The sequence below is a fragment of the Ovis aries genome, chromosome 11, assembly GCF_016772045.2.
Source record: "Ovis aries strain OAR_USU_Benz2616 breed Rambouillet chromosome 11, ARS-UI_Ramb_v3.0, whole genome shotgun sequence".
Taxonomy (NCBI): Eukaryota; Metazoa; Chordata; class Mammalia; order Artiodactyla; family Bovidae; genus Ovis; species Ovis aries.
The window spans coordinates 61,616,377-61,643,128 of record NC_056064.1 but is presented as its reverse complement, the minus strand read 5'-3'; the positions used below and the strand labels follow the sequence as shown (position 1 = coordinate 61,643,128).

Sequence of the window (26,752 nt, the reverse complement as noted above, 5' to 3'; positions counted from 1 at the left end):
ATCGTGTGCCATCAGGAGGACACACACCAGGCCAGCCCCACTTCTATCTGCTTTACAGATTTCAGCCCCTTCCCGTCCTCACAGTCGCACTGAGAGGCAGCGCCATTGTCTCCCAGTCACGGAGACTGAGTTCATGTGGGCAGGTTACTGGCCAGAGGGGCCGCCCAGTGACCAGGTGACAGGGCTGGACGTGGACGTGAACTTGAGTTGTGCTCTTCACGCTAACAGCCCCCGGGGTGTCTGGGGACAGAAATTGAGCCTCTGGGTGAATGGTATTGTGGGAACATTTTGAATCGTTTCAAGGTCTTTCTTTCCTAAAGGCTTATTCCGATGTGCAGTAGTTTGTCTCGTGAGAAAGTAAGTTTCCCTCCTGAGTGCATGGAGGTGACTGTCCTGAGTGCTGGGGGCAGAGGGTCCCTTCCAGGTCCAACATCGGTGATCGTCCGCACCTTCCATCAGACCCTGGCCCCCTCGTGTGGCTCTGGACAACTGCAGGCAGCTCCGAGTCCTTAACCTACACACCTTTCTGCATCCGCCTGCCTTCTCTGCCTGCCATTCAAGTGCAAGGATGACAACTTTCCCGTCATCTTGTCTTACTGTTCTCAGTGTTGTGGGTGCAGCGTTTCACTCTGGAAGGAGATGTACATGCCGACCACCAGCCCCAGCTTCGCAGGCCCGGGTAGGCGACCCCTGGGTTGCGTGAGTACTGGGGTGGAGGGGCTGATGCCTGCATCTTACAGTGTTGGACTCACTTGATTATTTGGTGGGAAAGCGAAGTGGTTTTACTATTGAGGTAACGTTCATATTAAAACAAACAGAGACTTTTCCTGTTTTGTAAAATGTACAGTTCTCATGAATTTTGTAGGATAAAACAGGGCATTTCAAAGCAACTTGCAGTTTGCAAAGTCTGCTCCAGGCTGAGCCCTCAGATCCCAGGGGGGTACTATTCATCTTCGCCGCTGTGAGGGATGCTTTGGTGGAAAAGTTTTAGAAGCACTTATCCGGTCTAATCCTCACATTTTATAATGAGGGAGCCCGCATCCAGAGGAAATGAATGGCTGGTGCCTTCTGGGCCTCAATTTCCTTACTCAGTGCGACTCGTGAGCCCCTCCCACGTAGAGAGCCCAGTGCCAGGAACTGTAATGAAGTGAAGAAAGCAGAGTGGTATTTTAAAACATTTCAGCCCAAATGCAGGCATAAAGTGTGCAGATGTGGAGACAACATCAAACACATGGGATAAACACTCACACAAATATCCTGCGAAGCCCAAGCTTTCATCAAGATTTCCTGTTTCTTTCCTGTATGACCCGTTGGAACAGAGAGACCATTCTGATTGTCTTTTCACAAGCCTCACTCAAGTTGGAAACAAACAACAAAGCAGGCATGCTAGGATTTCCTGAACTGTGGAGATATTTTTTTTTCTGGCAATTCCAACATTTCATTCTTTAATCTTATATTTTATGTCTTCTCTTTTCCCTGCAAAGCCTTTAAAGGGAAATGCAGTTCAACAGATAAACAAGTGGCCAGATTCTCCAGGAAGAATAAACACTTACTGTTGAGGATGATTAAAAACACTGGACAGCCCAATCCTTACACGGCACCACTGTTCAGAACAAAATGTTTTGGTAGCAAAGACAAGCCAGGAATTATAGAAGATGAGAGTGTGACTGGGACATTTGAAGATCAGTTGAGATGTTTTAGAAACAGCATGCAGTTCCCAGTTTTTCTCTGTAAATATCACCGAAATTTTTTAGGTGATATAACCTGAAAACATGGACCTGTTTTGAATCAGACTGTTAGTCTCCACTGGGAAAGGACACAGCAGAAAGTGAGGGCAGAGACAGGGAAGGGGGCCCAGCACGGGGGGGTGGGGGGGCGGCACCCACGGGTGGGGGCAGGGCTGGGCCTCGGCTGTCGGTGGGGGGGGGGGGGGCACCAGGCACAGAGGTCTGTGATCTGCAGTCGGAAAGCAAGGGTGTTCTGACTCCTGAGGGCTTCCTCTGCGACAGGAGAGAACACTGTTTGTTGACACTGAAGGCATCAGGTGGACAGGGGAGGCAAGGCGGGCGGGAGCTGTCTGAAACGGCATGGGTGATGGGGGGCTGCTCTGGCAGCAGCAGCTTAGTGGAGTTTCTGTCGGGAGGTGAGGCCTCAGGTGAGGTTACTGACCGTGGATGTGCAGGTCTCCCTAAAAATCCTTCAGAATGGCTTTCTGTGTAATTTATTAATTTCTGTGTCTAGTATGCCCCTGTTTTTCTGTCTTATTGCTCACCTTATCATCCTCTCTTAAGATAGTCTCTCTTTCTCGATTATCCTCTTTTAAGTTTGTAATGAGCTTTGAGCCTCAGTTGCGGTCACTGGGCTCCTAGGTGGTGGTGAAGACAAGTGCAGACCCTGGTCTTTCAGTTCTTCCCCCCACAGCCACCTGGTCCAGGCATGCAGCTGTGCTGTGCAGCTCAGATGGGTCCTCCAGGCACCTGGCATCCTGGCGTTCAGACTGTGAAGTGCTGGGAGCCCAGCTCGCAGAACCGCGTTGGCCGTTGGTGAAAAGTGCCTAACGCCCCACCTCTTCTTCCCTTTCCCCCCACCTTTTCTTGGCTTGGAATTGTTATTGTCTAGGTTCATACAAATGGCACCTTTCCCTCAAGTGAGATTGAAGGGGGCAAAGATGAATGTGGTTTTTTTCGGTGACCATCACATGAAGACGGTTTACTTTAGGGATACCTCATTTTACAAGGGGCTTCCCTGATGGCACAGTGGTAAGAACTCGCCTGCCCACGCAGGAGACATAGGAGACTCGGGTGTGATCCCTGGGTTGGGAAGATCCCCTGGAGAAGGGAATGGCAGTCCACTCATGCCATTTTGCCTGGAGAATTCCATGGACAGGGGAGCCTGGTGGGGTGCAGCCCATGGGGTTGCAAAGAGTTGGACACGACTGAAGCAACTGAGGCTTTCTGCAGTTGAATACAATAGGAAAACTATTCTATGATACTAGAAAAACGTTTCCTAAGTAGTAAAATGGCTCAGCGATGATCCCACTCTCCAGGCTCCTTCGGCGTCTGAGCTCAAATCCTGTCCTCCATCACTTAATTCACGTTTACTGAGCAGCCTCTCCGTGCAAACACAGCATGGTGGTTCGATGTGGCGGTGTGCACGGCGGTGTCTGCCCTGGCGGTGGGGAGCCCACGGCCCCCCAGCCTGAGGACGAAGTGTGAGGTGAGGCCATGACCGCCGCGTGGAGATGCAGCGAAACACCGCATCTGAGTGCAGGGCCCGCTACACGAGCGTGTCCTTTCATTGTAGATGTTAGACGGGCAAGGCTTGCTGGTGATGTGGAATGGCACGTGAAGGAGAGGGGACTCAGGTTTTCCAGCTGAGCGACCAGGTGGACAAACAGTTGTGACAGACGCTGACTCACAGAGAGGAAGCGCCCGGACTGAGCTAGGGACGCAGCGACAGCCAGCCATGGGCACCGGAGGGAGGAAATGGCAGGAATGCCGAGAGCAGCCTGGGGGCGGCGGTGGGGGGTGCAGCTTCCCATGCTGTGCGCAGCTGGGCCGCAGGCAGGAGGTGAGCACCTGGGCCCCCAGCTGTGTGGGCTTCGCGGCCGGGAGGCTGGATGGAGGCCGACAGCTGGCCGCTGCGGTGGCAGGAAGGGCTTTGCGCCTTGATGAGCCCAGGCCAGTAGGGTGGGGGCAGCAGCGCAGGTAGCGCAGGGGGCAGAGCGGGGCCGCCCCTCTGCCCTCCCGCGGCGGCGGCTTGGGGGACGGCCGCCCCGGCGGCTGAGCTGCGGCCGTGGGGGTGCTGGGGGACCCCTGGAGTCAGAGGAATGTTGTGCTCGGGACCTCTGACGCTCTCCAGGCTCTGGGCTCTCACGCTTGCAGCCACTTGACCCGAGAGCGGAGATGGTGGTGTTGCAGGGCGGCTCTCCCCAGGGCTCCCAGCTGGCAACTCCCCTTCCTCCTCCTCGAGGAAGCACAGGGAGGGCGTTCCTTCCCACCTCCTGCAGCTGCAGCTCATCGCGCACCAAGGCTTGCAGATGTGGTTTGTCATCGGGTGACCTTGAGCTCATTTCAGCTCATATTTTGCACCGTAATTCCTCCTTTCTATGCGTCGGGTCATTCTGTCGTGTCCGTCACTTGCTCTTCTGGCTTTGGGATTTCTGACTTGAAGGTATATTACTGGGACAGTTGCTCTTCTATGTAACGTGTACTGAGAAGTAATGACTTGCTGCATCCCATTTGTCTTTTAAAGGTTAATAATATAAGATTGCTAACAGGTCTTCAGGTAGTACTGGAGAAGAAAATGGCAACCCACTCCAGGATTCTTGCCTGGGAAATCCCGTGGACAGAGGAGCCTGGCGGGCTGCAGTCCAGGAGGTCACAGAGGGTTGGACACGACTGAGTGACTGAACAGCAACAGGCAGCATTTGCTCACACTGAGCTTGCTGTCGAACAGTTCCCAGAACTCAGGGTTCATATTCGAGACCCTCAGAGCCTTGGCCGTCCAGCCCGCCCGGCCCGGTCTCTCAGGCCTGGCCTGTGCTCCTGCCCCAGGCACTTGTGTGGCGCCTCCGGTGGAGGGAGGAGGCCGTGGTCAGACTGTGGCAGGATCCAGTCTGAGGCGAGGTCTGTGCCTTCAGGGGCCTCAGAATCCCTGCCGGAGTGTGCTGAGGGTGCGTCGTGGGTGGAGCACCATCCTTCTTGGTCTCCTATTTGATAATTCCTTGTGAGTCAACCTTGCAATTTCTACGCAATACAGCAGTTTTCTCTCCCGGCCCCAGCCCCCGCTGTTGAGTCCAGGATCACAGAGGACTGGCTACCAGATGACTCGCCAGTTTGCTTTCATGCCCAGCCAGTTCCAGGCCCATCACTCAGTGAGCACAGAGGTCTTCGGTGATGGGCCTCCTCCCCCTGGAGCACTGACACGGAGACCTTGCTGAGACTTGTTGTCGTCCCTGCGGATGTCGCCTGCTGTCCCATCCTCCACACAGTCCCTGCCATGCCACCTCCTGGTTGCTGTGAACTCCATTAAACATGACTGCGGTCAGCTAGACGTGTGCAGTAGCTCCAGGTGAAGGGACACAGTGCCTCAGTTCACTGTTGAGACGTGCCCACGTGCCAAGGACATGTATCCACACTTGGGGGCTGGGCTGAATTTTAACACAATCCACCTTGATGATGCATTGTGAATATCATCCTTAAATGTCCCTGAAACATTAGGGGTTTTCTCCTGGACTCTACTGTTCATCTGGGGAGGACCCCCCCTGCCTGAAATTGATGACAGTGAGGAAACCGAAGGGCTTATGATGTCTAGAAGTTGGTCAGGCAGCACTGGATTGGGCAGTCAGGACTGAGCTATTTCACTTGCAAAGGCTTCAGAAAGCCCTGAGGTTGCTCACTGACCAGTCTCGCTGAGCAGCAGGCCCTGGCACAACAGCAAACTGTTTGAACAGTTCAGTTTATGAACAGCTCTCTTTAGGCCTCAGGTGCCTTTATCTCTCTCTCATCTGTGCCTGGTTCTGAAAATGAATGAACTGAAATGTGAGCATGAGCAGGACCCCATCCCGCCTGTTGGAACTCCTCAGATAGCTCGGCGCTTCTGTGCAGGGGCGCTGGCCATCGAGCCTGGAGCGTGGCTGCACCGTTGCTAGTCCCCCTCAGCCAGCCCCGGTCTCACGTCTTTTCTTGGGGGAAAACTTCTGTTATTCTTCTGCCTTAATTGTAGGTCTATCAGTTACTTTTCCTTAGAGTATCGTAAAATATTTTGCCTTCTATCAATTTTAAATCACACCCATTCCCTTCATTTTTTTTTTTTTTGAGACTTTTGAGAATCAGATATGAGTAGAACTTTTTAGCTCCTTCTATTTCCTTGTGGAAAATTCTGAAAGAGATGGGAATACAGACCACCTGACCTGCCTCTTGAGAAATCTGTATGCAGGTCAGGAAGCAACAGTTAGAACTGGACATGGAACAACAGACTGGTTCCACATAGGAAAAGGAGTACGTCAAGGCTGTATATTGTCACCCTGCTTATTTAACTTATATGCAGAGTACATCATGAGAAATGCTGGACTGGAAGAAACACAAGCTGGAATCAAGATTGCCAGGAGAAATATCAATAACCTCAGATATGCAGATGACACCACCCTTATGGCAGAAAGTGAAGAGGAACTAAAAAGCCTCTTGATGAAATTGAAAGTGGAGAGTGAAAAAGTTGGCTTAAAGCTCAACATTCAGAAAACGAAGATCATGGCATCCGGTCCAAACACTTCATGGGAAATAGATGGGAAACAGTGGAAACAGTGTCAGACTTTATTTTTGGGGGCTCCAAAATCACTGCAGATGGTGATTGCAGCCGTGAAATTAAAAGGCGCTTACTCCTTAGAAGGAAAGTTATGACCAACCTAGATAGCATATTCAAAAGCAGAGACATTTCTTTGCCGACTAAGGTCCGTCTAGTCAAGGCTATGGTTTTTCCTGTGGTCATGTATGGATGTGAGAGTTGGACTGTGAAGAAGGCTGAGCGCCAAAGAATTGATGCTTTTGAACTGTGGTGTTGGAGAAGACTCTTGAGAGTCCCTTGGACTGCAAGGAGATCCAACCAGTCCATTCTAAAGGAGATCAGTCCTGGGATTTCTTTGGAAGGAATGATGCTAAAGCTGAAACTCCAGTACTTTGGCCACCTCATGTGAAGAGTTGACTCATTGGAAAAGACCCTGATGGTGGGAGGGATTGGGGGCAGGAGGAGAAGGGGACAACAGAGGATGAGATGGCTGATGGCATCGCTGACTCTATGGACGTGAGTCTGAGTGAACTCCGGGAGTTGGTGATGGACAGGGAGGCCTGGCGTGCTGCGATTCATGGGGTCGCAAAGAGTCGGACAGGGCTGAGTGACTGAACTGATTTCCTTGTTACATGTTTAAATCTTCTACTAAAATATATAATTTCATTATTATAATGCTTGATAGTATAGTACTGAACAGGAATAATACTGTGTCCAAGACTATTCTAAAAATATCCCAACTCAATAATTCATTTACTTGGCTGCCTGAAAATGATGCAGTAATGTCAATAAAATTTTATATTCTCTTTTTTGTTGGGATTAACATTGTAGTTGTGTGACTCACAGAGTCAACCATGCACATTTATTTTAAATAATCATAGAAAACTGTTCCACTTGGCATAGTGTATAAGGAGAATACTTATATTTTTCTGTTTATTGCCTATAATGGAATAATATGAAAGAAAAATCTGCCATTTTTAAAAGATATAAATTCACTAGCATGCATCTTTGTTCTCAGATGCAAAATAAAAAAATTTCCATATTATTTTATATGCTATCTTGTTCAATATGTATGTGTATTCAATAATTAGGACACTTTGTTCTAAATAGTAGAAAAAATGAATGAGTGATCAGGAATTGATCATTTATTTTCCTACTCTCAAAGAAAACAATAATAAAACTGTTTTGAAACCTACATTTAAAAGCACTTTTAATCTGCATTCTGTTTCTTAATTTGCAATTAGAAGATGAGAGTGTTAAATCTCCAAAGGAAATAGCTCCTGAAGTGTGGTGTAGGCTGCACGCCTGGAGAAATGAATGCTATAGCTTTAAGATAAGGTAGTCTGGTGATTCAGTGCAGGAAACTAGATTGATTTGGAGCAGGCTCCTACTGTTAGCTTTTTTGAAGATGGAGTCTCACGCCGAAAATAACGCCGCATGTTCTCGATAACAGCAGTTTTTCCCCCTGAAATCCACCAAAACTGAAGAAAAATCCAAGTGACTGTTCCTCGCAGCTGTGTGGCCTGGAGTTCACTGGGGAAGCTGGCGTCCTGCAGTCCCCATTCAGCACCTGCTTCAAAGGCAGCCTGGCCGGCTATAGTGTGCGGGCCAGGTAGGGTGCCATTGTGTGCAGCCCGGAGGATTAGTATCAAAGCTGCGGCGACCAGGCCCTCGGTCTCCGCCTGCCACTCAGTCTAGCGGGGCGCGGCTCAGACCAGCCAAGGTCACCGTCTCCAGCGTGGAGTGGACTGGGAAAGCACCCTGAGAATGGCGTGCTTTTTATGAAATCATGGCGCGGGCTGGCGGCGCAGCAGGTGCCCCCTGGAGCACACCACATCTGTTTGTGTTGGTGTCCCGTGGCTGACAACGAGATAATAGAGCTTTGAGATTTATCATTTTATTTTTAGAAAGACAACTGTATATACAATAATCCAGATGCGTACTTAGCTTCGATCTTTTATGTGAAAACCATAAAGAAAACAGACCGATTTAATTGCTGTTTGTACGTGTATATATTTAAGCAAAAAGCAAAGCGTCCTGACTGTTAACCATTTTCAAACGTTGCTGGTCAGTGATACCCAAATTCTTGGGGAGGAGACACCTCGCATTCAACATAATTTTTTTTCCAATGTTCAGGCATTTGTGTCAATAGATTGCATAAGGATTTACTGAATATGCCCAACTGTCTTGAATGTTGGGAGGTTAGATAAAACCCACCCCCTCCCCCCCCAGTGAGAGTATTTTAAGGGTGAGGGAATGATGACGCAAAAAATAAAATTTCCAACTTGGGCAAATTGGAGAAGAATTAAGCTGTCCATGAGTTGTCATGACGACAAGGATGTTCTGTTGATGAACTGTCCTCATTGTCCAATCAGATAGTAGAGCTGAAGCTGGAGCATGAGCAGGAGAAGACGCACCTATTGCAGCAGCATAAGGCGGAGAAGGAGAGCCTGGCCCGAGACCACGAACGGGGAGTCGGAGACCTGGAGAACAAGCTCCGCGCTGCCAACATGGAGCACGAACATCAAATCCAAGAGTTCAAGAAACGAGACTCACAGGTAATTACCAATGATATTTGATGAAGCGGGTATCCATTTTTGAACAGTCATCAGCGTTTCATGTTTTCCTGTTATTCTTGTTGGTGCACGCTATTTGATCATTTGCAAACCTGACATAGAAATGTGATTTTTTTTTTGTTTTCTCCCCACCCCCGTGTTTTGGGGGGATGAATAAGGCTGTAACTACAGAAACCACAGGTAGCCAGATTAAAAATCCCATGGCGCGCTATAACTTGGCCCCTTTTCTATAATCTTGTCTCAGTTCCTTTCATGATGGATTTTTTTTTTTTAAGGTATCTGCCCCTTACCCCTCCCCTCAGCCTTAGCAAATCCCTAGGAAATGTATCAGCCTCACTCCTTGCTTTTTGTTTTAATCTCTGTAGGTAATCAAGCAGCTGTTTTAATATTTGCTTCTCCTTCCTAGTGTCGCTTTTTCCCTTTAGACTCTATATTTGATTAGATTGCTGAGATGATAATTGATAAAAATGCCTCCAGAGAAGGGCTGCTTCCCACCAGGTCTGCCGCTTTCTCCTACACGCACATGCACACGCCTCCCAGCCTCATCTCTGTAGTCCCTGTTGGAAGCCATTTGGCAGAATAACCCCCAGCTGTGGTAGCATTTGACTCTTCAAACTTATGGATGAAATGTGCACTGTCAGCATGGAAAATTATCTTTATAAATTTCAGATGAAAAAAAAAATCTTATTGGGTGTGTTTCTTTGTGGAACGATACACTCTTTAGGGTATATATAATCAAAGGCCTTAGTGTGTCCTCTTGGGGAGGTCGCTGTGAAATTTCATTAAAGAAAAATTGAAGAGCAATTGGTAACAATAAAAAGATAATTTTCTCTTCTAACAAAACCATATCATCCACGAGGTCTAAATACCCCTTTCCCACTGAAATCTCACCATATTATCCACACCCCTCACAAGCTTCTCTTCAGATACATTCCTCCCCAAATAATATAATTTTTAAGCAAATGAGATAGACCTTCTACTTGTTTGAAGATGTGTTTAAACAATTTTATAATTATCTGAACGTACAAATTCTGCTGATTAAGTAAGGTGTTAGAACTCGAGTCAGGGCGGGAGGCAGGAGGCAAAGAATAGGAGTTGTTGATCGCTTTCATTTGACCTTGAGTTGTCTTTTACTTTCGGATAACGATGGAGGCAATATGAATATACTCAGCACAGGCTTTTTCCTGGTCAATAATATGGATTTCTCGGAAAATCAGGTGAATCTGCTTTGTGGGCTTTGTTAACTAAGAGGCGGTCACTGTAGCAGCGATGGGACCAGCATAGGCGGGTGGTTCCTGCGGAATCAACGTGAGCTGTGTTTCTGCCCCGACCTCATGAGAGCCTTCACAGGAAGCACGCTGGTCTTTTGAGGGTCAGTCATGCAGTTTATTAAGGATGTTTTCACACTTACACTCTCCTTCGAAGGTGATAGGAAGCCTCACCGTCGTCTCCTTTGAGAAGGTGTTTGAGTTCTGAGTCAGTGTAGGGTCTGTTTCATGGTAGAGTAATTGATACAATGAAACACATTAATTTATCCAACTTCTAACTATTTTCGTGGTGTTGTGGAAAGCCAACACAAACGGAGGCCAAATTTAGAGGGAATCTGTGTGGTTTTGCGAATGTCCTATCTACCATGTGTAGGGTGCGGTTCGTTCAGTGACAACAAAAGGGAGATTTTGGAATCATTAGATACAATTAAGCCATGGGGAGAGTATAGCAATGTCATCAGTTGAATTTCTTCTAATTGAAGTATCAATCTGACCTCCTCAAACGCTGTAGCATATGACTGTATTTCTCACATTCTCTGTCTTTCTTGGAATTGGAATTGCTGTCCCAGGAATGCAAGGGAGCAATGGAAACTTAGGCTAAATGCATTCTGGATCAAAATGAAAAATGATTTTTCTGCAGAAGCTATACTAAATTGTTTTTAGAGAACATGTTTTTTTAAAAAAAAACTCTTGTCAGTAAGCTATATTTTAAAACATCTAATCATATATACCAAAATGCTAACAACTTGTATTCATTTTTGGCTATTGATTGGGGCTATTAATTCAGTTTGCTCAGGTACGTCCTAAATTTTCCAAATAGATCTTTTCATGATTGTGGTCTAAATAATGTATAATACCTTTTAGGTTCTGAACTACATTTATAAGTTTCAAAAAAAGCCCAAAGTGCCATGTGTTTTAAGGAACAGCAGATGCTTTTTCAAAATGGCCGCCCCGTGGTTTGATGCGGGAGCCGCAGGCCGGCTGCAGACATCGGCGGTGCGGTGTTCTGTCTGAGGCCGGGGAGGCGCTGCATGCTCAGTTCAGGTCGGCAGCTGTGGAGGCCATTTTGTAAAAAGGACAGGTTGGAACCTCAGCCGAGAGAGCACCAGGGGATTCTCTGTTTGGGGCGTTACAGCTTTGTCTGCTGCTTTTCATCCATCAGGTTCTTGAATGCAATGTACTAAAAAATCTACTTTTGGCTCCTTTTGAACATGTAATCCGTTGTGTACTAATAAGAAAACCAGTGTTATAAAGTACAGACATCTGCCTCCAGGTGAACCATGACAACCGGGAGCTCCTTTCATGAAGGTGCTCTATAATTATTAGAAGTGTGTTGTTATTCTAGCAATTTCTGTTTTATAGAGAAACGACAAGATACAGTAATACCATTGAGGACAGTTTACCATCTCTATTTTATTTGGTGCATTGAGCTAATTATTCTGTGCATATATTTTTATCATAATTCCTTGGTTTTCAGTGGTGGGCTAGTTTATGTTGTGATACTTAATTTGCTAACATGCACACTGTCTTCCCCCTTCGTATAAGATGTTCAGTCTGGTATGTCCCTGAGGGACGTCAGTAGATGTCAAGACATACAGAAATTCACAACCTCATTAGCAACTATTTCTCACTTGCCAGATTCCACTTACTGAAGGCCCTCTGGTGAGTGATTTGCTTGATGCCATCATGTTTTTCAATATAAAGGTGATGCACAGTTTTGTCGCGATCACCTTAGGAGAGCTTTGTCTAACGTGGTAGTCCTCGTGTGATTCTTGTTTTGCTTTTGAACTGCAGTGTAGTCAAAGAATTTCTGCAGTTTGCCCTTGAAATTGAGGGAAAGCAGAACGTGGATTCCTTGATCCCTTGGTGTGCTTTTAGTACCTGGAACCACTCAAGGGTTGCTTGATCTCTGAGGTTTGCTGCCGAAGCGAACAGTGTGCATGAGCCCACAGAGCCAGAGTGCCTTCGTGGTCCGCCCAGGGGGTGTCGCCCTCTGGGGACGGCTGTTGAGGTGCAAGCCTGAGAGGGGTGTGGGTGACACAGAGGCCGCCGGGCGCCGCCGCATGCAGGCTGCAGAGCAGACATCCTGGAGCGGGTCTAGCCTGACCCTGGCCTCCTGATGTCTTTCTCGACTCCCTGAACTGAGAACCGTGGTTGTAAGAGGAACAATTCCACGTAACAGGCAGAACGTCTGGATTTTGCCGGACTGACTCAGTGAGCGGCTGCGTGCCGTTGCTGATTCTCAAGTGTGCGTTTTAGATCTCCTCTTTCTCTCTTCTACTTTAAAAAGTTTTCCAACAAAGATATTTATAGTAGACGGTTTTAACAATTATATCTTAATAATTCCTTGGTTTTCAGCAACGGGCTACTTCATGTTGTGATACTTACATTTGCTAAAATGCACGGTCTCCCCCCTTGTAGAAGGTGTTCAGTCTGGTATGTCCCTGAGGGTGTAGCACGTTGGAAAAAGAAAAGAACTTCAGATGAGTAGATGTCATTTATAAGCTGGGTGTGTGCATGTGTGCGGCGGATTCAGCATGGGCTGTTATTCTTCAAAGGTTATTCTAAGGGTGACTTTAACAGGCATGTGTTCTGAGCATTATTCTTGAACCTGTATGTGGTCTCTGGGCTTGGAGGGGGCTGGCACTTTTTCTATTGAAAACATTTGATTTTAATTTCTTTGTATTCCAAGCACTTTCAAAAAGGATTTGAGGCAGCATTTTATGATAAACACATTATACAGGTGAAATATAGCTGAAAATAATAATTAAGCAGTAAATGATATTAACCACATCAAAAATCCATACTTTTAAAGAACATGTTCCAGCTAAGTGCAAGTTTTAGCTCAGAGCTTGCCTGGAGCTGCAGTGAAGAGGACAACATGGTGGATCGTGTAAGCCTCAGCATCTAATGTAAGAGATCCTTCCAGCTCGTTATTTCCTAGCTCTCAGTTCTGAGAGAAATTTAAGATAGAGGACTTAATATAAAAGGTACTGGCCAGTATAATTGATGACGCTCTGTAGGTGTTAAAACATTTGGGAAAAAAACCCAGTGGGAAAACCTTAAGATTCTTTAACGACTTTCACAAAATGTAATTAGCAGGTTTATTTTAATGTGCCAAATTTTCATTTTAATTTATGGATAATGTCATTATCCTCAACATCAAAAAACACAAGCTGCTTTGAGATATCCAATTTTGTAGATACTATGAATCATAAGAAAGCATATTTTAAGTCACAAGCTTAAAGATTTCTATACCGTCACTACATGACTATTCCAGAAACCCTTGTAAAACATCGCTAGGGTGTTAAAATTAGAAACTTGGCTGAAATTGAAAACGCTTTACAAGTCAGTGCCCTAATGTTAATTTCCAGGTGTGTTGCTCTCTTCCTTACAGCTAATTCTCCTGTCCTCTGAATTGATACTGTGGAAAACTGTAATAAATGATAAATCAGAGGGTAATTTGGTCCGGGAGTACAGGATGTCTGTGCCTGCACTAAAATGGTTCACTCCCTGCCTGCATAACCAGAGTGGTGTTTCATCATCAGTACTGTTTCACTAATATCATCTGCTTTGTTCCGGGGTAGCAGATATTTTTATTTCTTTGGGTCAGACTGGACTCTGGGCTGGTTGCTCTGACAAACCGAATTACGTCAACCATCCCCCCCAGCCCTGTAACGCGGCTGCGGCTGCTCTTGCCACCCCACCTCCGTGCTCCCCTTTTCTCCTCAGGGACGCACAGTCACCTCAGGGGGGCCCAGGGCTCAGCGTGCACGCCCACACGTAGTGCTGGTCCCGATACACGCGCCGCATGTGTCGGGGCAGAGGCGGGGCACTCTGAGCTTAATCGTGTAGCGAGTGTGCTCTGCTGCGGACGGCATGCTCAATGCAGGCATCAGAGGCGCTGGTGGGAAAATGCTTTTAACAATTCTCTTCATTTTGCAAAAAGAAAAGAAAGCTTTTTTAGTAGACTTGGGGTAAAACCACATGCTAAAATTTTCAATTTTTTTTACATAAAGTTTTATAGTATTATTGAAATGCTTTATTTAAGATAGCTGAGGAACTTTAGGTGCTTGTTTAAGATATAAATAGAGGTTTTCCCAACTAAGCCATGTTTAAAACCCTATGGGTGATATATTCTTTTTCTGATGCCAAAAACTCAGGTTATTCAGAATTTTCCAAATAGGGCGAAGGTCCTTCTTATATTCAGAAACAGATGCATTGATGCGAAGATCTCGTTTTATTAATGTCCAGTGGTGAGGAGCCTAAGAGTGCGGCCTGTGGACTAATACGATCTTTGCACTAATGTGCTATTGTATATGTTACCATGTGTAAGAATTCTATTTCTTAGGTGCTTAATTAGGAGAAAATAGGGAAAGATGCCATTTCAAGTAAAGCCACATTTCTGGGAGATCACCAGCTTTCTTTTTCATAAGAATTCTAAAATTCTATAATTATTTTCATCTTAAAGCACAAAAGTAGCATATATACCTATAATTAAACTATATGAATCATTCAACTTGGTTTTCATTGTGGAGAAAATTATATTAAGTTTAAAAAACAAAGACAGGTTGAGACAAGGAGAGTGGTTTCTCTGAGAAAGATCCATTCATCGTAGAGCCACACAGCGCACCTTCAGCCCTGTGCACAGTTTTAAAAATGCGGCAGTTGCCATGGAAACCACATTCTACTGCATGTGCTCCAGTGTTGGATAAAGAATATTCCTTGTCAAGACAAACCTTCCAGATACTAACATATAAAGTATTCCCTTTGCGTTAATGACTTTATATCATCAATGATGGCTGCTTTAAAAAAAAATCTGTCCTTTGTTCTCATTATACTTATTGTATTTTTAAAGAAATATATAAATTGTTCCTGAAGAATAGTGATTGAGTGCTGGAGATATTCACAGCGGGGATCTTAAGGTGATTGCTCTGCGGTGGTGAAAGTGGGTGGTTTCACGGGAGCACAGTCTGTACTCACGGCTGTTCCGACACATGGAAGCTTATGAGCACACTGAGTATCTGCATCTCAGATTGAAGTCATCTAAAGAGATGGCCGCAGCCAGTTATTTTCATCTTATACATAAAGAACCTGTGTGGTTCCAAGGTCGTTATCGTGCCCAAGGTCACAGAGTTAGCAAACCAGAGCTGCTTGACCTTAATTCAGTGCTCTTTCTTCATCTCACAGCCTCTTCCGAGGAAGGTTTTAGATTTCTGGAGAGGCTTGGACATGGAGAAAGGAAGAGTCCTGTGACCCCACCGGGCGTGGCGGACACTGGGACCTTTGTTCCCAGGCCGGGACTTGCATCTTCATTTGCATTTCTCTCGATGATTTGTTGCACTTGACGCTGCTGCAGAGTTGTGACTAGTCAGCAGCACCTCCTGGAGCAACACTGAATCTTTACGCTCGTGTGCATTTTAACAGCAGCCTTAACAACAAATATTCATCGTGTGTTTCCTACGCACCAAGCTCTCTGCTTGGTCCTTTCCATTGAATTATCTCATTCAGCCCTCCAACCCCCCACGAGGATTAAATCTCCTGTTTGGAAGTGGTTTTTACCTTTTTACCTGGGCCAGAAAATGTATTTCCCTTTACTGATGAGGGCAGATTCTGAAAGCACAGCGCGTCGCCCAAGGTGACATGCCTGGAAGCATCGCTGGGCACACAGCCAGGGCCCCTGCCCACTCACTGCTTATGGCGGAGCGCACTGTCTCTGAATTCCATGTATCCTCTCACGGTATTTTCAATTTTGGGTTGTTAATGGGTTGCTAGATTTAAAGCACTGATTACCCAGAACTCAGGCTATGTAAACCCAAGCCGGGTCTTAGCCAGTGGCTTCAGTCTTTCTCCAAAGTCACAGGCCATGGCCACGCCTCCCGTCTGAGCCAAGTACGACTCTGAAGAGATGTGCGTTTCTTAGTGTTTTATTTGGAATAGAAATCCTTCCCACAAAGTTTAGAACTTGTAGGATGGAAAAATGACTATTTTTTTGAAATGGGTTCACTTTTGGTTTCCACGTTATTACTGCAATAAGAAGGTACGTCCAGTGTAAGAACCCAGTAGGCTTGCATCTCAGTGGGACCTACCAATCCTTATAAAAAGTTGCCTAGGAGTTTACATCTAATTCTGGCAAAATGCAATTGGTTGTGAATGGTTTACTATAGATAATTATCTGTTATACGCACATACTAATTTGAAATATTAGATGTGATTCATACCTTTCAGTGGAGTGGCTTTTTAAATCTCCAAGCCTTCAGTGTTTGCATTTTTCCCATAAAGGAATCCATGTAAGGATCCTGTTACATGGCAGCAGCTAGTCAAAGCCTTCTGAGAAATGAGGTCGAGGTGGTTTAGGAAGTTCAAATCTGGAGACTTTCCTGATAGAAATACAAGGAGCAATTAGAAAGCGTGTTTTGTTTAGAATCTTCAAAAGCAATTTATGTTGATGCAGTTTGAAATGAATTCTAGAGTAATTTTGGTCAAAATGAAAGGTTTTCAGTTTTGGGGTTTTTTTTAATACATAAAATACTCCAGCAATAAAGGCTATTCCACATTTGGAAATTCGCTTCCATTGGGTTATTCTTAGCACACTGCCCTTCTTCTGCCCACCTCCGTGTGAGTGAAATCGCTGAGGGAACGGTGGACGAGCCATTCCTCTTCCTCGAGGTCTTGGAAAAGTCATCCTCGGGTTTCTGACTCAGTCCTCTAAGAGACATCCCTGAGGTCTTTGCTTGTATATTTGAGATAATTTTTTGTGATGGAGAGCTTGAAGGCAGAGTGCAGGAAATGACTGGCCAAGTGGTGATGTCATCACGTGTTGGAAGAGCCGCCGACTGAAGCTCGTTGCACCGTTGCTGTGTCTTCAGTCAGGGCTGGCTGGTCAGCGCCTGGCCGCGCAGCGCAGAGGATATTTAACACCTGAGCTTTTCCCTGAGAAGAGTAACAAACATTTCTGCTGGGAGACCGTACACTCCTGTTGGAGGAGGCGAGCATTATAATAGCCTATTTTCAAATTTCTTTAGTATTTATGGAAAGGAAACCTTTGACAAATATTGTCATTAGAAGGAAAATTTAGGATAATAAAAAGTGGTTTCATTGAGACCTAATTGGTGGATTAATGTGGAACTTTGCAATATTTTTCCATTGAAACAAGTATTAAAATTTAGTGAAAATTATTTTTCGTCACTTGTTCTAACAATTATTTTAAGCTATTACCCGACCTCTCGAGTACTTTTGGATATTTGTGTCCTAAGATGTTGGGGAAGGACCCCAAAAAATCATAAAGAAACGGTACACAGACCTGCAGGGTTTGGAGATGTGTGTGATTTTCCCTTTCATTTGGATTTGTTTTTCCTTCGGTATGAAGTCAAAGCCTGAAGGCAGTATTTGAGAATGAGTTAATGGTGTCCTCAGAGAGTGAAGTCGCCGAAGTCTGTGGCCTGGGCCTGCCGTCTCTTTCCTAGTTAGTGGGGGCAGCTGCCGTGCTGCCGTGGTTTCAGGGTGTGTGTGAGTGTGAGTGTGTGTGTGTAAGTGTGTGTGTGTGAGAGTGTGTGTGTGAGTGTTGAGTGAGTGTGTGTGTGAGTGTATGTGACTGTGTGTGTATGAGTGTGTGAGTTTGTGTGTGTTAGTGTGTGTGACTGTGTGTGTGTGTGGACTGTGTGTGTGTATGTGTGTGTGTGAGTATGTGTGTGTTGAGTGTGTGAGTGTGTGTGAGTGTGTGTGTGAGTGTTGAGTGTGTGTGTGAGTGTGTGTGTGTGTGTGAGTGTGTGTGTGTGTTGAGTGTGTGTGTGAGTGTGTGACTCTGAGTTGAGTGTGTGTGTGTTGAGTGAGTGTGTATGTGTGTGTGTTGTGTGTGTGTGTTGAGTGAGTGTGTGTGTGAGTTTGTGTGTGTTAGTGTGTGTGACTATGTGTGTGAGTGTGTGTGTGTGGGCTGTGTGTGTGTGTGAGTGTGAGTGTGTGTGTTGAGTGAGTGTGTGAGTGTGAGTGTGTGTGTGAGTGAGTGTTGAGTGTGTGTGTGAGTGTGTGTGAGTGTGTGTGAGTGTATGTGTGTGTGTAAGTGTTGAGTGTGTGTGTGAGAGTGTGTGACTGAGTTGAGTGTGTGTGTGTGTGTTGAGTGAGTGTGTATGTGTGTGTGAGTGTGTGTGTGTTGTGTGTGTGTTGAGTGAGTGTGTGTATGTGTGTGAGTGTGTGTGACTGTGTGTGTGTTTGTGTGTGTTAGTGTGTGTGACTATGTGTGTGTGAGTGTGTGTGTGTGGACTGTGTGTGTGTGTGGACTGTGTGTGTGTGTGTGAGTGTGTTTGTGTGTGTATCCCACTGATATTATTACTCTGTGGTACAGAGGAGCTGTCAGTGAACACGGACAGTGGTCCAGCCAGGCCTAGTGTCGTAAAACAAGGCAATTTCCCAGCAAGGACTGAACAGTTGCTTAAAAAGGTTAGAATTAAACTAGTGATTCATTCATCTTAAGCTTGCTCCTTAGGTGAGTATTTATTAATGAAGCGAACCCCAGACCCCTAGGTTCAAGTGGGACCTTGTTTACTTTGTTATTTGCAAAGATGTCATTTAACACACAGCATGCGCGTGCTCACCAGACGCTTCCTGGAAAGCTGATCTTTGTCGTGTGAACGTTGTTCTCCCTTTCGGGGCACATTTCACAATAGGTGGAGATAAAGTGACCCTGGCGTGTGCACAGGATGAGGGGAGCTTGGGGGTGGAAAACGTTGGTTCTTCGTTTACTCAGAAATTACTGCCAAAGCTGGTGTTAGAGAAAAGTCTTGAGTTCCAGGGGTGAGGGGTGTGGCATGTCCCGGCCCCTAGAAGCCAGTCATGGCCGAGCGCTGGTTCACACTCTGAGAAGTGAGGGGTGGACTCGGGCACGTTCACCTCTCCATCTCGTTCAGTGACGGGCAGCAGACATCGTAGTCTATTGCCGTCAAGTTGGTGCTCCTTAGAAGAATACACAACCAAGTGTGAAACAGCCGGTGGGAATTTGCTGTATGGCTCAGGGAGCACAGCTGGTGCTCTGTACCATGGAGGGGGGAGGACGGGTGGGAGGGGGGAGGGAAGTTCCAGAGGGAGGGGACATGTGTATGCGCTGTTCTTAGTCGCTCAGTCGTGTCCGACTCTTTGCGACCCCATGGACTGGAGCCCACCAGGCTCCTCTGTCCAGGGGGCTCTCCAGCCAAGAAGACTGGAGTGGGTTGCCATGCCGTCTTCCAGGGCATCTTCCCAACCCAGGGATCGAACCCAGGTCTCCTGCATTGCAGGCGGATTCTTTACCAGCTGAGCCACCAGGGAAGCCCAGGAATTCCAAGACGGGTCACCTATCCCTTTGCCAGGGATCTTTCTGACCCGGGAATCGAACTGGGGTCTCTTGCGTTGCAGGCAGATTCTTTACCAGCTGAGCTACCAGGGAAGCCTGGATACGCGTTGATGTGTGGCAGAAACCAGCACAACACTGGAACGCAGTTATCCTTCAACTAAAAGCAAGTAAATCAGAAAGAAAGCGCTTCAGGAAGAGGAGCAGTGGAGCAGGCCTGCCCATGAGAACCATCATTGCTGCCTGTCCTGAGTGCTTTTGGAAGTCTCACTGTTCTGTGTTGGTGCTGACAAAATGGAGCCTGTGACTTGAGCATTTTTGTGATTGTGCCACTTGGGTATTCTGTAAATCACATTAGCTTCCACATACGTTTTCCTGTCTGTCAAAATCAGGCAGAGTTATGTGCGTGGCATTTCCTTATGCCTTCGCCTTGACTCATTTCCTCGGCAAAGGCTTTGTGAATGCAGTTCTGTGCAGGCCCTGGGGATGGGGTGGACGCTTGAGGAGGGCTTGCCGCAGGAACGATGCCCATTTATGTTGGGTTTGACTTTGCACATGATTGGAAGACAAGCGGACTCCTTCGGGCAATAGGTGGCACGCTCTGACTCCTGCTTCTAAACGGCCCTGCGGCTGCTGTGGAGGGTCCTGCGTGTCTGTGCCGCGTGCGCGCGAGTCAGGAGGGCGGACTGGCGGCACGGTAGGGGGGGAGGGAAAGAGGGCTGCTCTGGGGCTTTGGTTTGAGTAGCTAACTAGATGAGATGTGGTGGTCGGAAAGCATCGCCAACTCAGTGGACGTGAACTGAGCAGACGCTGGGAGGTAGTGAGGGACAGGGAGGCCTGGCGTGCTGCAGCCCACGGTGTCGCAAATAGTCAGACACGACTTAGCGGCTGAACAACACAGCTGATTAGATAAGGTGTCGAGCATGAGGGCCATGAGGAGGGAGTGAAAGCAGGAGCCGGGTCAGTGCCAGGCCAGGGTTGAGCTGCACCTCACACGTCCCGATGGGGAGGCGTCAGATGAGCTGGACGTGCAGGTGGAGATTCCAGAAACACATACTTGGACGTCACTGGCACATGGATAACAGATAAAGCAGGATCCTGGATGCAGTGATCGAGCTCTTACTGGACATGCAGCAAAGATGCTGGTCATGGAAGTCTCGCCCACCCACTGGCGTGTGAGCCTGAGTCACCGCTTCGCGTCTCTGCTGGTCTCGCCCCGTGTCCGGAACCCCACGCGGTCAGTCATGTCACCTGCGAGCCCCTGCTGCGTGCCGGCACTGGGTCGATGGGGCGTGTTGACCACAGTGTGCCCTGCTCACCATCTGTGGACACACAGGGCCGTGTGAGTCCTCCTGACGGGGAGGGGAGCCCAGAGGGGACCCTAGGACAGAGGAGCCACTGAGAACAGGGCCCGGCTGCGTGGAGCAGAGATGCGGGCACGCCCGTCTGCAGGACAGTGCCTGGCCCAGTCTCCACGAGGGCACCTTCTGCCGATGACGCCCTGACTGGGTGGTGAGCTAATCTGGTCCTTCTGGGCCCTTGGCTGCCCCTCTGGGGCGTGATCCTTACCCTCCTGGCTTCTTGCTGCTCTCTGGAAACCTTGCCGACTTGCCTGCCACACCCGCCATGTCTGCAAGGACCTCGTAACAATACCAGCGTGGAAAGAGACAGACAGACCTCAGGGCCGCCTCGAGCAGGCCAGCAAAGAACAGTCAAGTGACAGAGGGGCCCTGACCCCTGTGTCAAGGAGATGAAGCCTGGGCTGGGGGGACGACGGCATCTGGGGGTGATCCAAAAGGTCGTGCTCAGGGAGACGGCCTGTGCACTGAGCGTTGTTAGTGAACAGAGATTCACTCTGCAGATTAGAACAGAAGGCGTGGTGTGGCCAGTGCCTGGAGACGCTTTGCACCGTGCTGAGCAGTCTGAGCAGGCCTCCCTGCACCCTGGTCCCAGCTGGGGTTCGTCCGTCCGTGTCTCCCGTTTCTTTACCCCAGCGGGTACCTGGTGATCCGCACCGCAGTCCGTGTCAGGAGGCTGTGTGTGCCTGAGGGCGCCAGGAAACCTCCAGAGAAAGGAAGATCTGAGCAGCAGGAGGGGAGGGGACGGTCAGCCTCGTCCTCTCACAAGATCGTTCCTAGTCGCACAGCTCTCGTCAGCGGGGAGTCCATCACGCGGAAGAAGGGGGAGATCTAACGGGGGAGCGTGTCCAGCGGACCGGAGAGGAACGGGCACAGGACAAGACATCCTGCGGGGACAGCGCTGGGCCGGGGGCCGGAGACCCGGCGTCTGGAGCGGTGGAGGGGAACGGCACAGGGCCTGTGATGGGGGGAGCTTCACCTGCTCTGGGTCCTCCTTGGTAGGGGGCTGGAGACCCGGCGTCTGGAGCTAGGGAGGGGGAACGGCGCAGGGCCTGTGATGGGGGGGTGGGGGTGACTTTGCCCACCCTGGGTCCTCCTCGGTAGCAGCGCCCAGGTGGTCGCTGAAGCCCTGGAGAGGAGGCCGCCCCTCGCCAGGACGCACCTGTCCTCACGGGGACGCACCTGTCCTCGCGGGGACGCACCTGTCCTCGCCGGGACGCACCTGTCCTCGCAGGGACGCACCTGTCCTCGCCGGGACGCACGTGTCCTCGCGGGGACCCAGGGCACCCCACCTGCGAGGGCCACACGTGGGTCGGGGTGCTGCTCAGTCCTCTGTTTGCCAGACCGCCCCTCGCCTGCCCGCGCCCCCTGCCCTGGTGCCTCATCTTCTGAGCTTAGGCTTGTAGGACCGGGCTGAGGTCAGCTTCCGGGGCGGACAGGTGTGTGCTCAGGGCCAGGTGTCCTGGCCGCGTAAGGGGCCTACAAGTGAGATCCACAGACATGTCTGTCTAGAAAGAAGCATTTTCAATTGGACAGGACCTAGTTTTATGTTTTCGTGTGTCTGATTATTTTGAGAAAGAGCATTGAGCAGAGTGTTCTGTGCCTCAGACACCTTCTGGAGGACCCAGGTATTATGTCAGTTTTTACAGAAAGGGCAGGCCACGCAGTGCAGAGAGTCATTGGAGGGCTGGGGTTTGAACCCAGACCATGTGACTTCAAAGCCTCTGAGCTCTCGCGGCCCTGTGCCTGTTCCTGAGAGCAATCATGGGCGAGCCTATTCGTGGGAAAGCCTTTACCCCGCTGCTGTTCACCACTGACTTGTGCTAAGCCTCCCTGAGCACCGTGAGGCCATTTCACAGGACGAATCAGACTGACGTGGCGGAACGATCAGGAGCCCCCCATCGCAGCCTCCGCAGCGTTTTCCACGTGGCGTCTGAGCCCCTTTTCAGCAGCATTAGCATCATGCTGCAGTTATGGCTGCAGTTTCCCCCCGAGCAGCTCCTTCTCTTCTGAAACCCTGTGGCAGCCCATGGTTGTTTAGATTGAGTGCAGGAATGTTTTTAGACATTGATTTGGTTTGACATGACTTGGTGCACAAATTAATTATTCAAGCACATATTGTTCCACGTACATGAAAAGAACGAAACTAGTGAATCGGGTTCTGACGACCACATGCGCATCGCAGCGTTACCAGCAACAGACTATTAGGAGGACAAAAGCTGGCAACATGTCCTGGCTCTGGGTTTGGCCAGTCCCACAAAATTAGCATAAATATGTGAAGCGATCGGAACAGTTTGGGGCTTCCTAGGATAGGGCCCTATTCTTATCTAGTTCTGAAAGAATGTGGGATAAACGATTCATTTAGCCGAGGATAAAAATATGTCTGCTATGCAGTTATAATCGTGTGTCATTAATCAGAAAATACTGCAGAGACTCTGACAAATTAAAAACACAAGGATGTGTCTGCAAGGGCTTTTTCAGCCATCGCAAAGCTGCTTCGCCTCTCAGGCAGGCTCTTTACGGCAGCTCCTTGCTCGGTGTACAGACATCTTCAAAGGCTCTGACATCTGTCGGCCTTTGAACTACCATTAAAAAATATTATCCCATTTCCATTCTTTTATGCCCATTTTTTTAATTATAGCCCTTCTTTCAAGTTGGGAACATGGTTGGTTTAAATGAGGCTGTCCTTTCGTTTTCAGCCACCCAGCTGCGGTTTGAATAAATTGATGTAGAATCAAAGGCGGGACTTTAAAGGGAAAAGGTTTGATGGACTTGGACTCCGAACCAGATGAGGTTTTATGATGAAAAGGGTTTAATCCCAGCACAGGCACTGCGTCTATCAGTTGAGCAGAACAAAGCAATTCATATACATAGGTTCACGCGAAATGATCTATTTTTTTTTTTAACGGCACAGATCTCTTCAGGACTTGCAAATGTGGCATTAGCTAATATTCAGAGAGCTGACTTCCTTTCATCCACAGAAGCTTGTGATTACGGTACAGCTCTCGAATTGGAAACGAGAGCCGCGACACAGATTTGAGGCTGCGCCGTCTGATTTGTGTTCAGCGTAGATGTCACTGTGGGACAGGCTCGTGGGGGCCCAGCCAGTTCAGCACATGGATAAACAGCTTCATCATCTGGGTCCTCAGTCACGAACATCACCAGTTAATTAAGACAGCAGCCTCACGACTGTCAGCGAGATGTTTGGCTGATCGGTGTCGCTTAAGATTTGACGAGAAGGGCTGAAGAAGCAGCCTGTCTTCTGCTCCGTGCTCTTCTCGCAGGCTGACGTGCGCAAGCGCGTGCAGGGGAGGGGAGCATGGTTGCTTAACTCTGTCCACTTTACTAGAGAAAGAAAACAACGTCACGTGAAAATGTGACTTAGTTTGCATTCAGATATTTCCCCTCATCCGATTATTGATCTAAAAAAAAATCCTTTCTGAAGGCAGATTTCAACATTGCCTTTGCTCAGTAAGCTCCTGAACGATAAATGTTATCTTGAGCCAAGTCATTGAGTAACCAGCTAAGTAGTTTAGGATAATTGCAAACCTAGACCAGAGATCTAAGTCCACTTCAAAGTAAGAAGTGATTAAAATTTTTTTCTAATAATAATCCAGGGTAAAGTTTACTTTTAATCCTTAGAAAGATTTCTTAAGATCCCGTCACCTGTTTTACACTGCTCAGTCGCTCAGTCATGACCGACTCTGCGACGCCACGGACTGCAGCACACCAGGCCTCCCTGTCCTTCACCGCCTCCCGGAGTTTGCTCAGACTCATGTCCATTGAGTCGGTGATGCCATCTGGCCATCTCATCCTCTGTCACCCTCTTCTCCTCCTGCCTTCAATCTTTCCCAGCATCAGGGTCTTTTCCAGTGAGTCAACTCTTTACATCAGGTGGCCAAAGTACTGGGGCTTCAGCTTCAGTATCAGTCCTTCCAGTGAATATTCAGGGTTTATTTCCTTTAGGATGGACTGGTTTACATTAGAAATGTGCTATTTTTCAGAGTAAAAAAAAAGGGTTCTTCCATTTACTTAGAAGGTTTGGTGCCATTTACTTGTACAGATTTGATCATTCTGCACTGATTATTTTCATTGTCTTCAAATATAATTTCTATTTTAAATTACAAGTCAATATCCACACCGTAGTTTGAAGAAATTCTGCACTTGTGTAGCTTTTCTTCAGCAGCAGATGCTGGCTGGTGGAACAGCACTTTAACTCCTCTTTTGCTGCAGCCCATGGTGTCTACCTCATAGTCTAGAATGTTTCATGTTCTTGTTGTGCCTCCCGTTTCCTTTGAAGAAAACAAGGAATGGTGCACTTTGATATTGGATTTGCCAGGAAGTACACTTTGCCCCGCCCTAAGCAGGGCAAAGGCTAATAGAGTTTTGCCAAGAGAATGCACTGGTCATAGCAACACCCTCTTCCAACAACACAAGAGAAGACTTTACACATGGACATCACCAGATGGTCAACACCGAAATCAGATTGATTATATTCTCTGCAGCAAAAGATGGAGAAGCTCTATACAGTCAGCAAAAACAAGACCAGGAGCTGACTGTGGCTCAGATCATGAACTCCTTATTACCAAATTCAGACTCAAATTGAAGAAAGCAGGGAAAACCACTAGACCATTCAGGTATGACCTAAATCAAATCCCTTATGATTATACAGTGGAAGTGAGAAATAGATTTAAGGGACAAGATCTGATAGATAGAGTGCCTGATGAACTATGGACGGAGGTTCATGACATTGTACAGGAGACAGGGATCAAGACCATCCCCATGGGAAAGAAATGCAAAAAAGTAAAATGGCCGTCAGGGGAAGCCTTACAAATAGCTGTGTAAAGAAGAGAAGCAAAAAGCCAAGAAGAAAAGGAAAGATATAAGCATCTCAATGCAGAGTTCCAAAGAATAGCAAGAAGAGATAAGAAAGCCTTCTTCAGCGATCAGTGCAAAGAAATAGAGGAAAACAACAGAATGGGAAAGACTAGAGATCTCTTCAAGAAAATTAGAGATACCAAGGGAACATGTCATGCAAAGATGGGCTCGATAAAGGACAGAAATGGTATGGACCTAACAGAAGCAGAAGATATTAAGAAGAGGTGGCAAGAATACACAGAAGAACTGTACAAAAAAGATCTTCATGACCCAGATAATCATGATGGTGTGATCACTCACCTAGAGCCAGACATCCTGGAATGTGAAGTCAAGTGGGCCTTAGAAAGCATCACTATGAACAAAGCTAGTGGAGGTGATGGAATTCCCATTGAGCTATTTCAAATCCTGAAAGATGATGCTGTGAAAGTGCTGCACTCAATATGCCAGCAAATTTGGAAAACTCGGCAGTGGACACAGGACTGGAAAAGGTCAGTTTTCATTCCAATTCCAAGAAAGGCAATGCAAAAGAATGCTCAAACTACCGAACAATTGCACTCATCTCACATGCTAGTAAAGTAATGCTCAAAATTCTCCAAGCCAGGCTTCAGCAATATGTGAACCGTGAACTCCCTGATGTTCAAGCTGGTTTTAGAAAAGGCAGAGGAACCAGAGATCAAATTGCCAACATCTGCTGGATCATGGAAAAAGCAAGAGAGTTCCAGAAAACATCTATTTCTGCTTTATGGACTATGCCAAAGCCTTTGACTGTGAGGATCACAATAAACTGTGGAAAATTCTGAAAGAGATGGGAATACAGACCACCTGACCTGCCTCTTGAAAAATCTGTATGCAGGTCAGGAAGCAACAGTTAGAACTGGACATGGTTCCAAATAGGAAAAGGAGTACGTCAAGGCTGTATATTGTCACCCTGCTTATTTAACGTCTCTGCAGAGTACATCATGAGAAATGCTGGACTGGAAGAAACACAAGCTGGAATCAAGATTGCCGGGAGAAATATCAATCAACTCAGATATGCAGATGACACCACCCTTATGGCGGAAAGTG

The 26,752-nt window shown here is 47.4% G+C and overlaps 1 protein-coding gene across 19 annotated transcripts in view; it reads left to right on the top strand.

Moving 5' to 3' along the window:
- CEP112 (centrosomal protein 112) overlaps nt 1-26,752 on the top strand; it is a 313,262-nt gene that overhangs the window by 142,167 nt on the left and 144,343 nt on the right. For all 19 annotated transcript variants that reach the window (XM_027973978.3, XM_027973977.3, XM_060395895.1 and 16 more), the window contains one exon: nt 8,661-8,843. In XM_027973978.3, the coding sequence (XP_027829779.1) occupies nt 8,661-8,843 (183 nt within the window). The remainder of the gene's footprint in view (nt 1-8,660; nt 8,844-26,752) is intronic.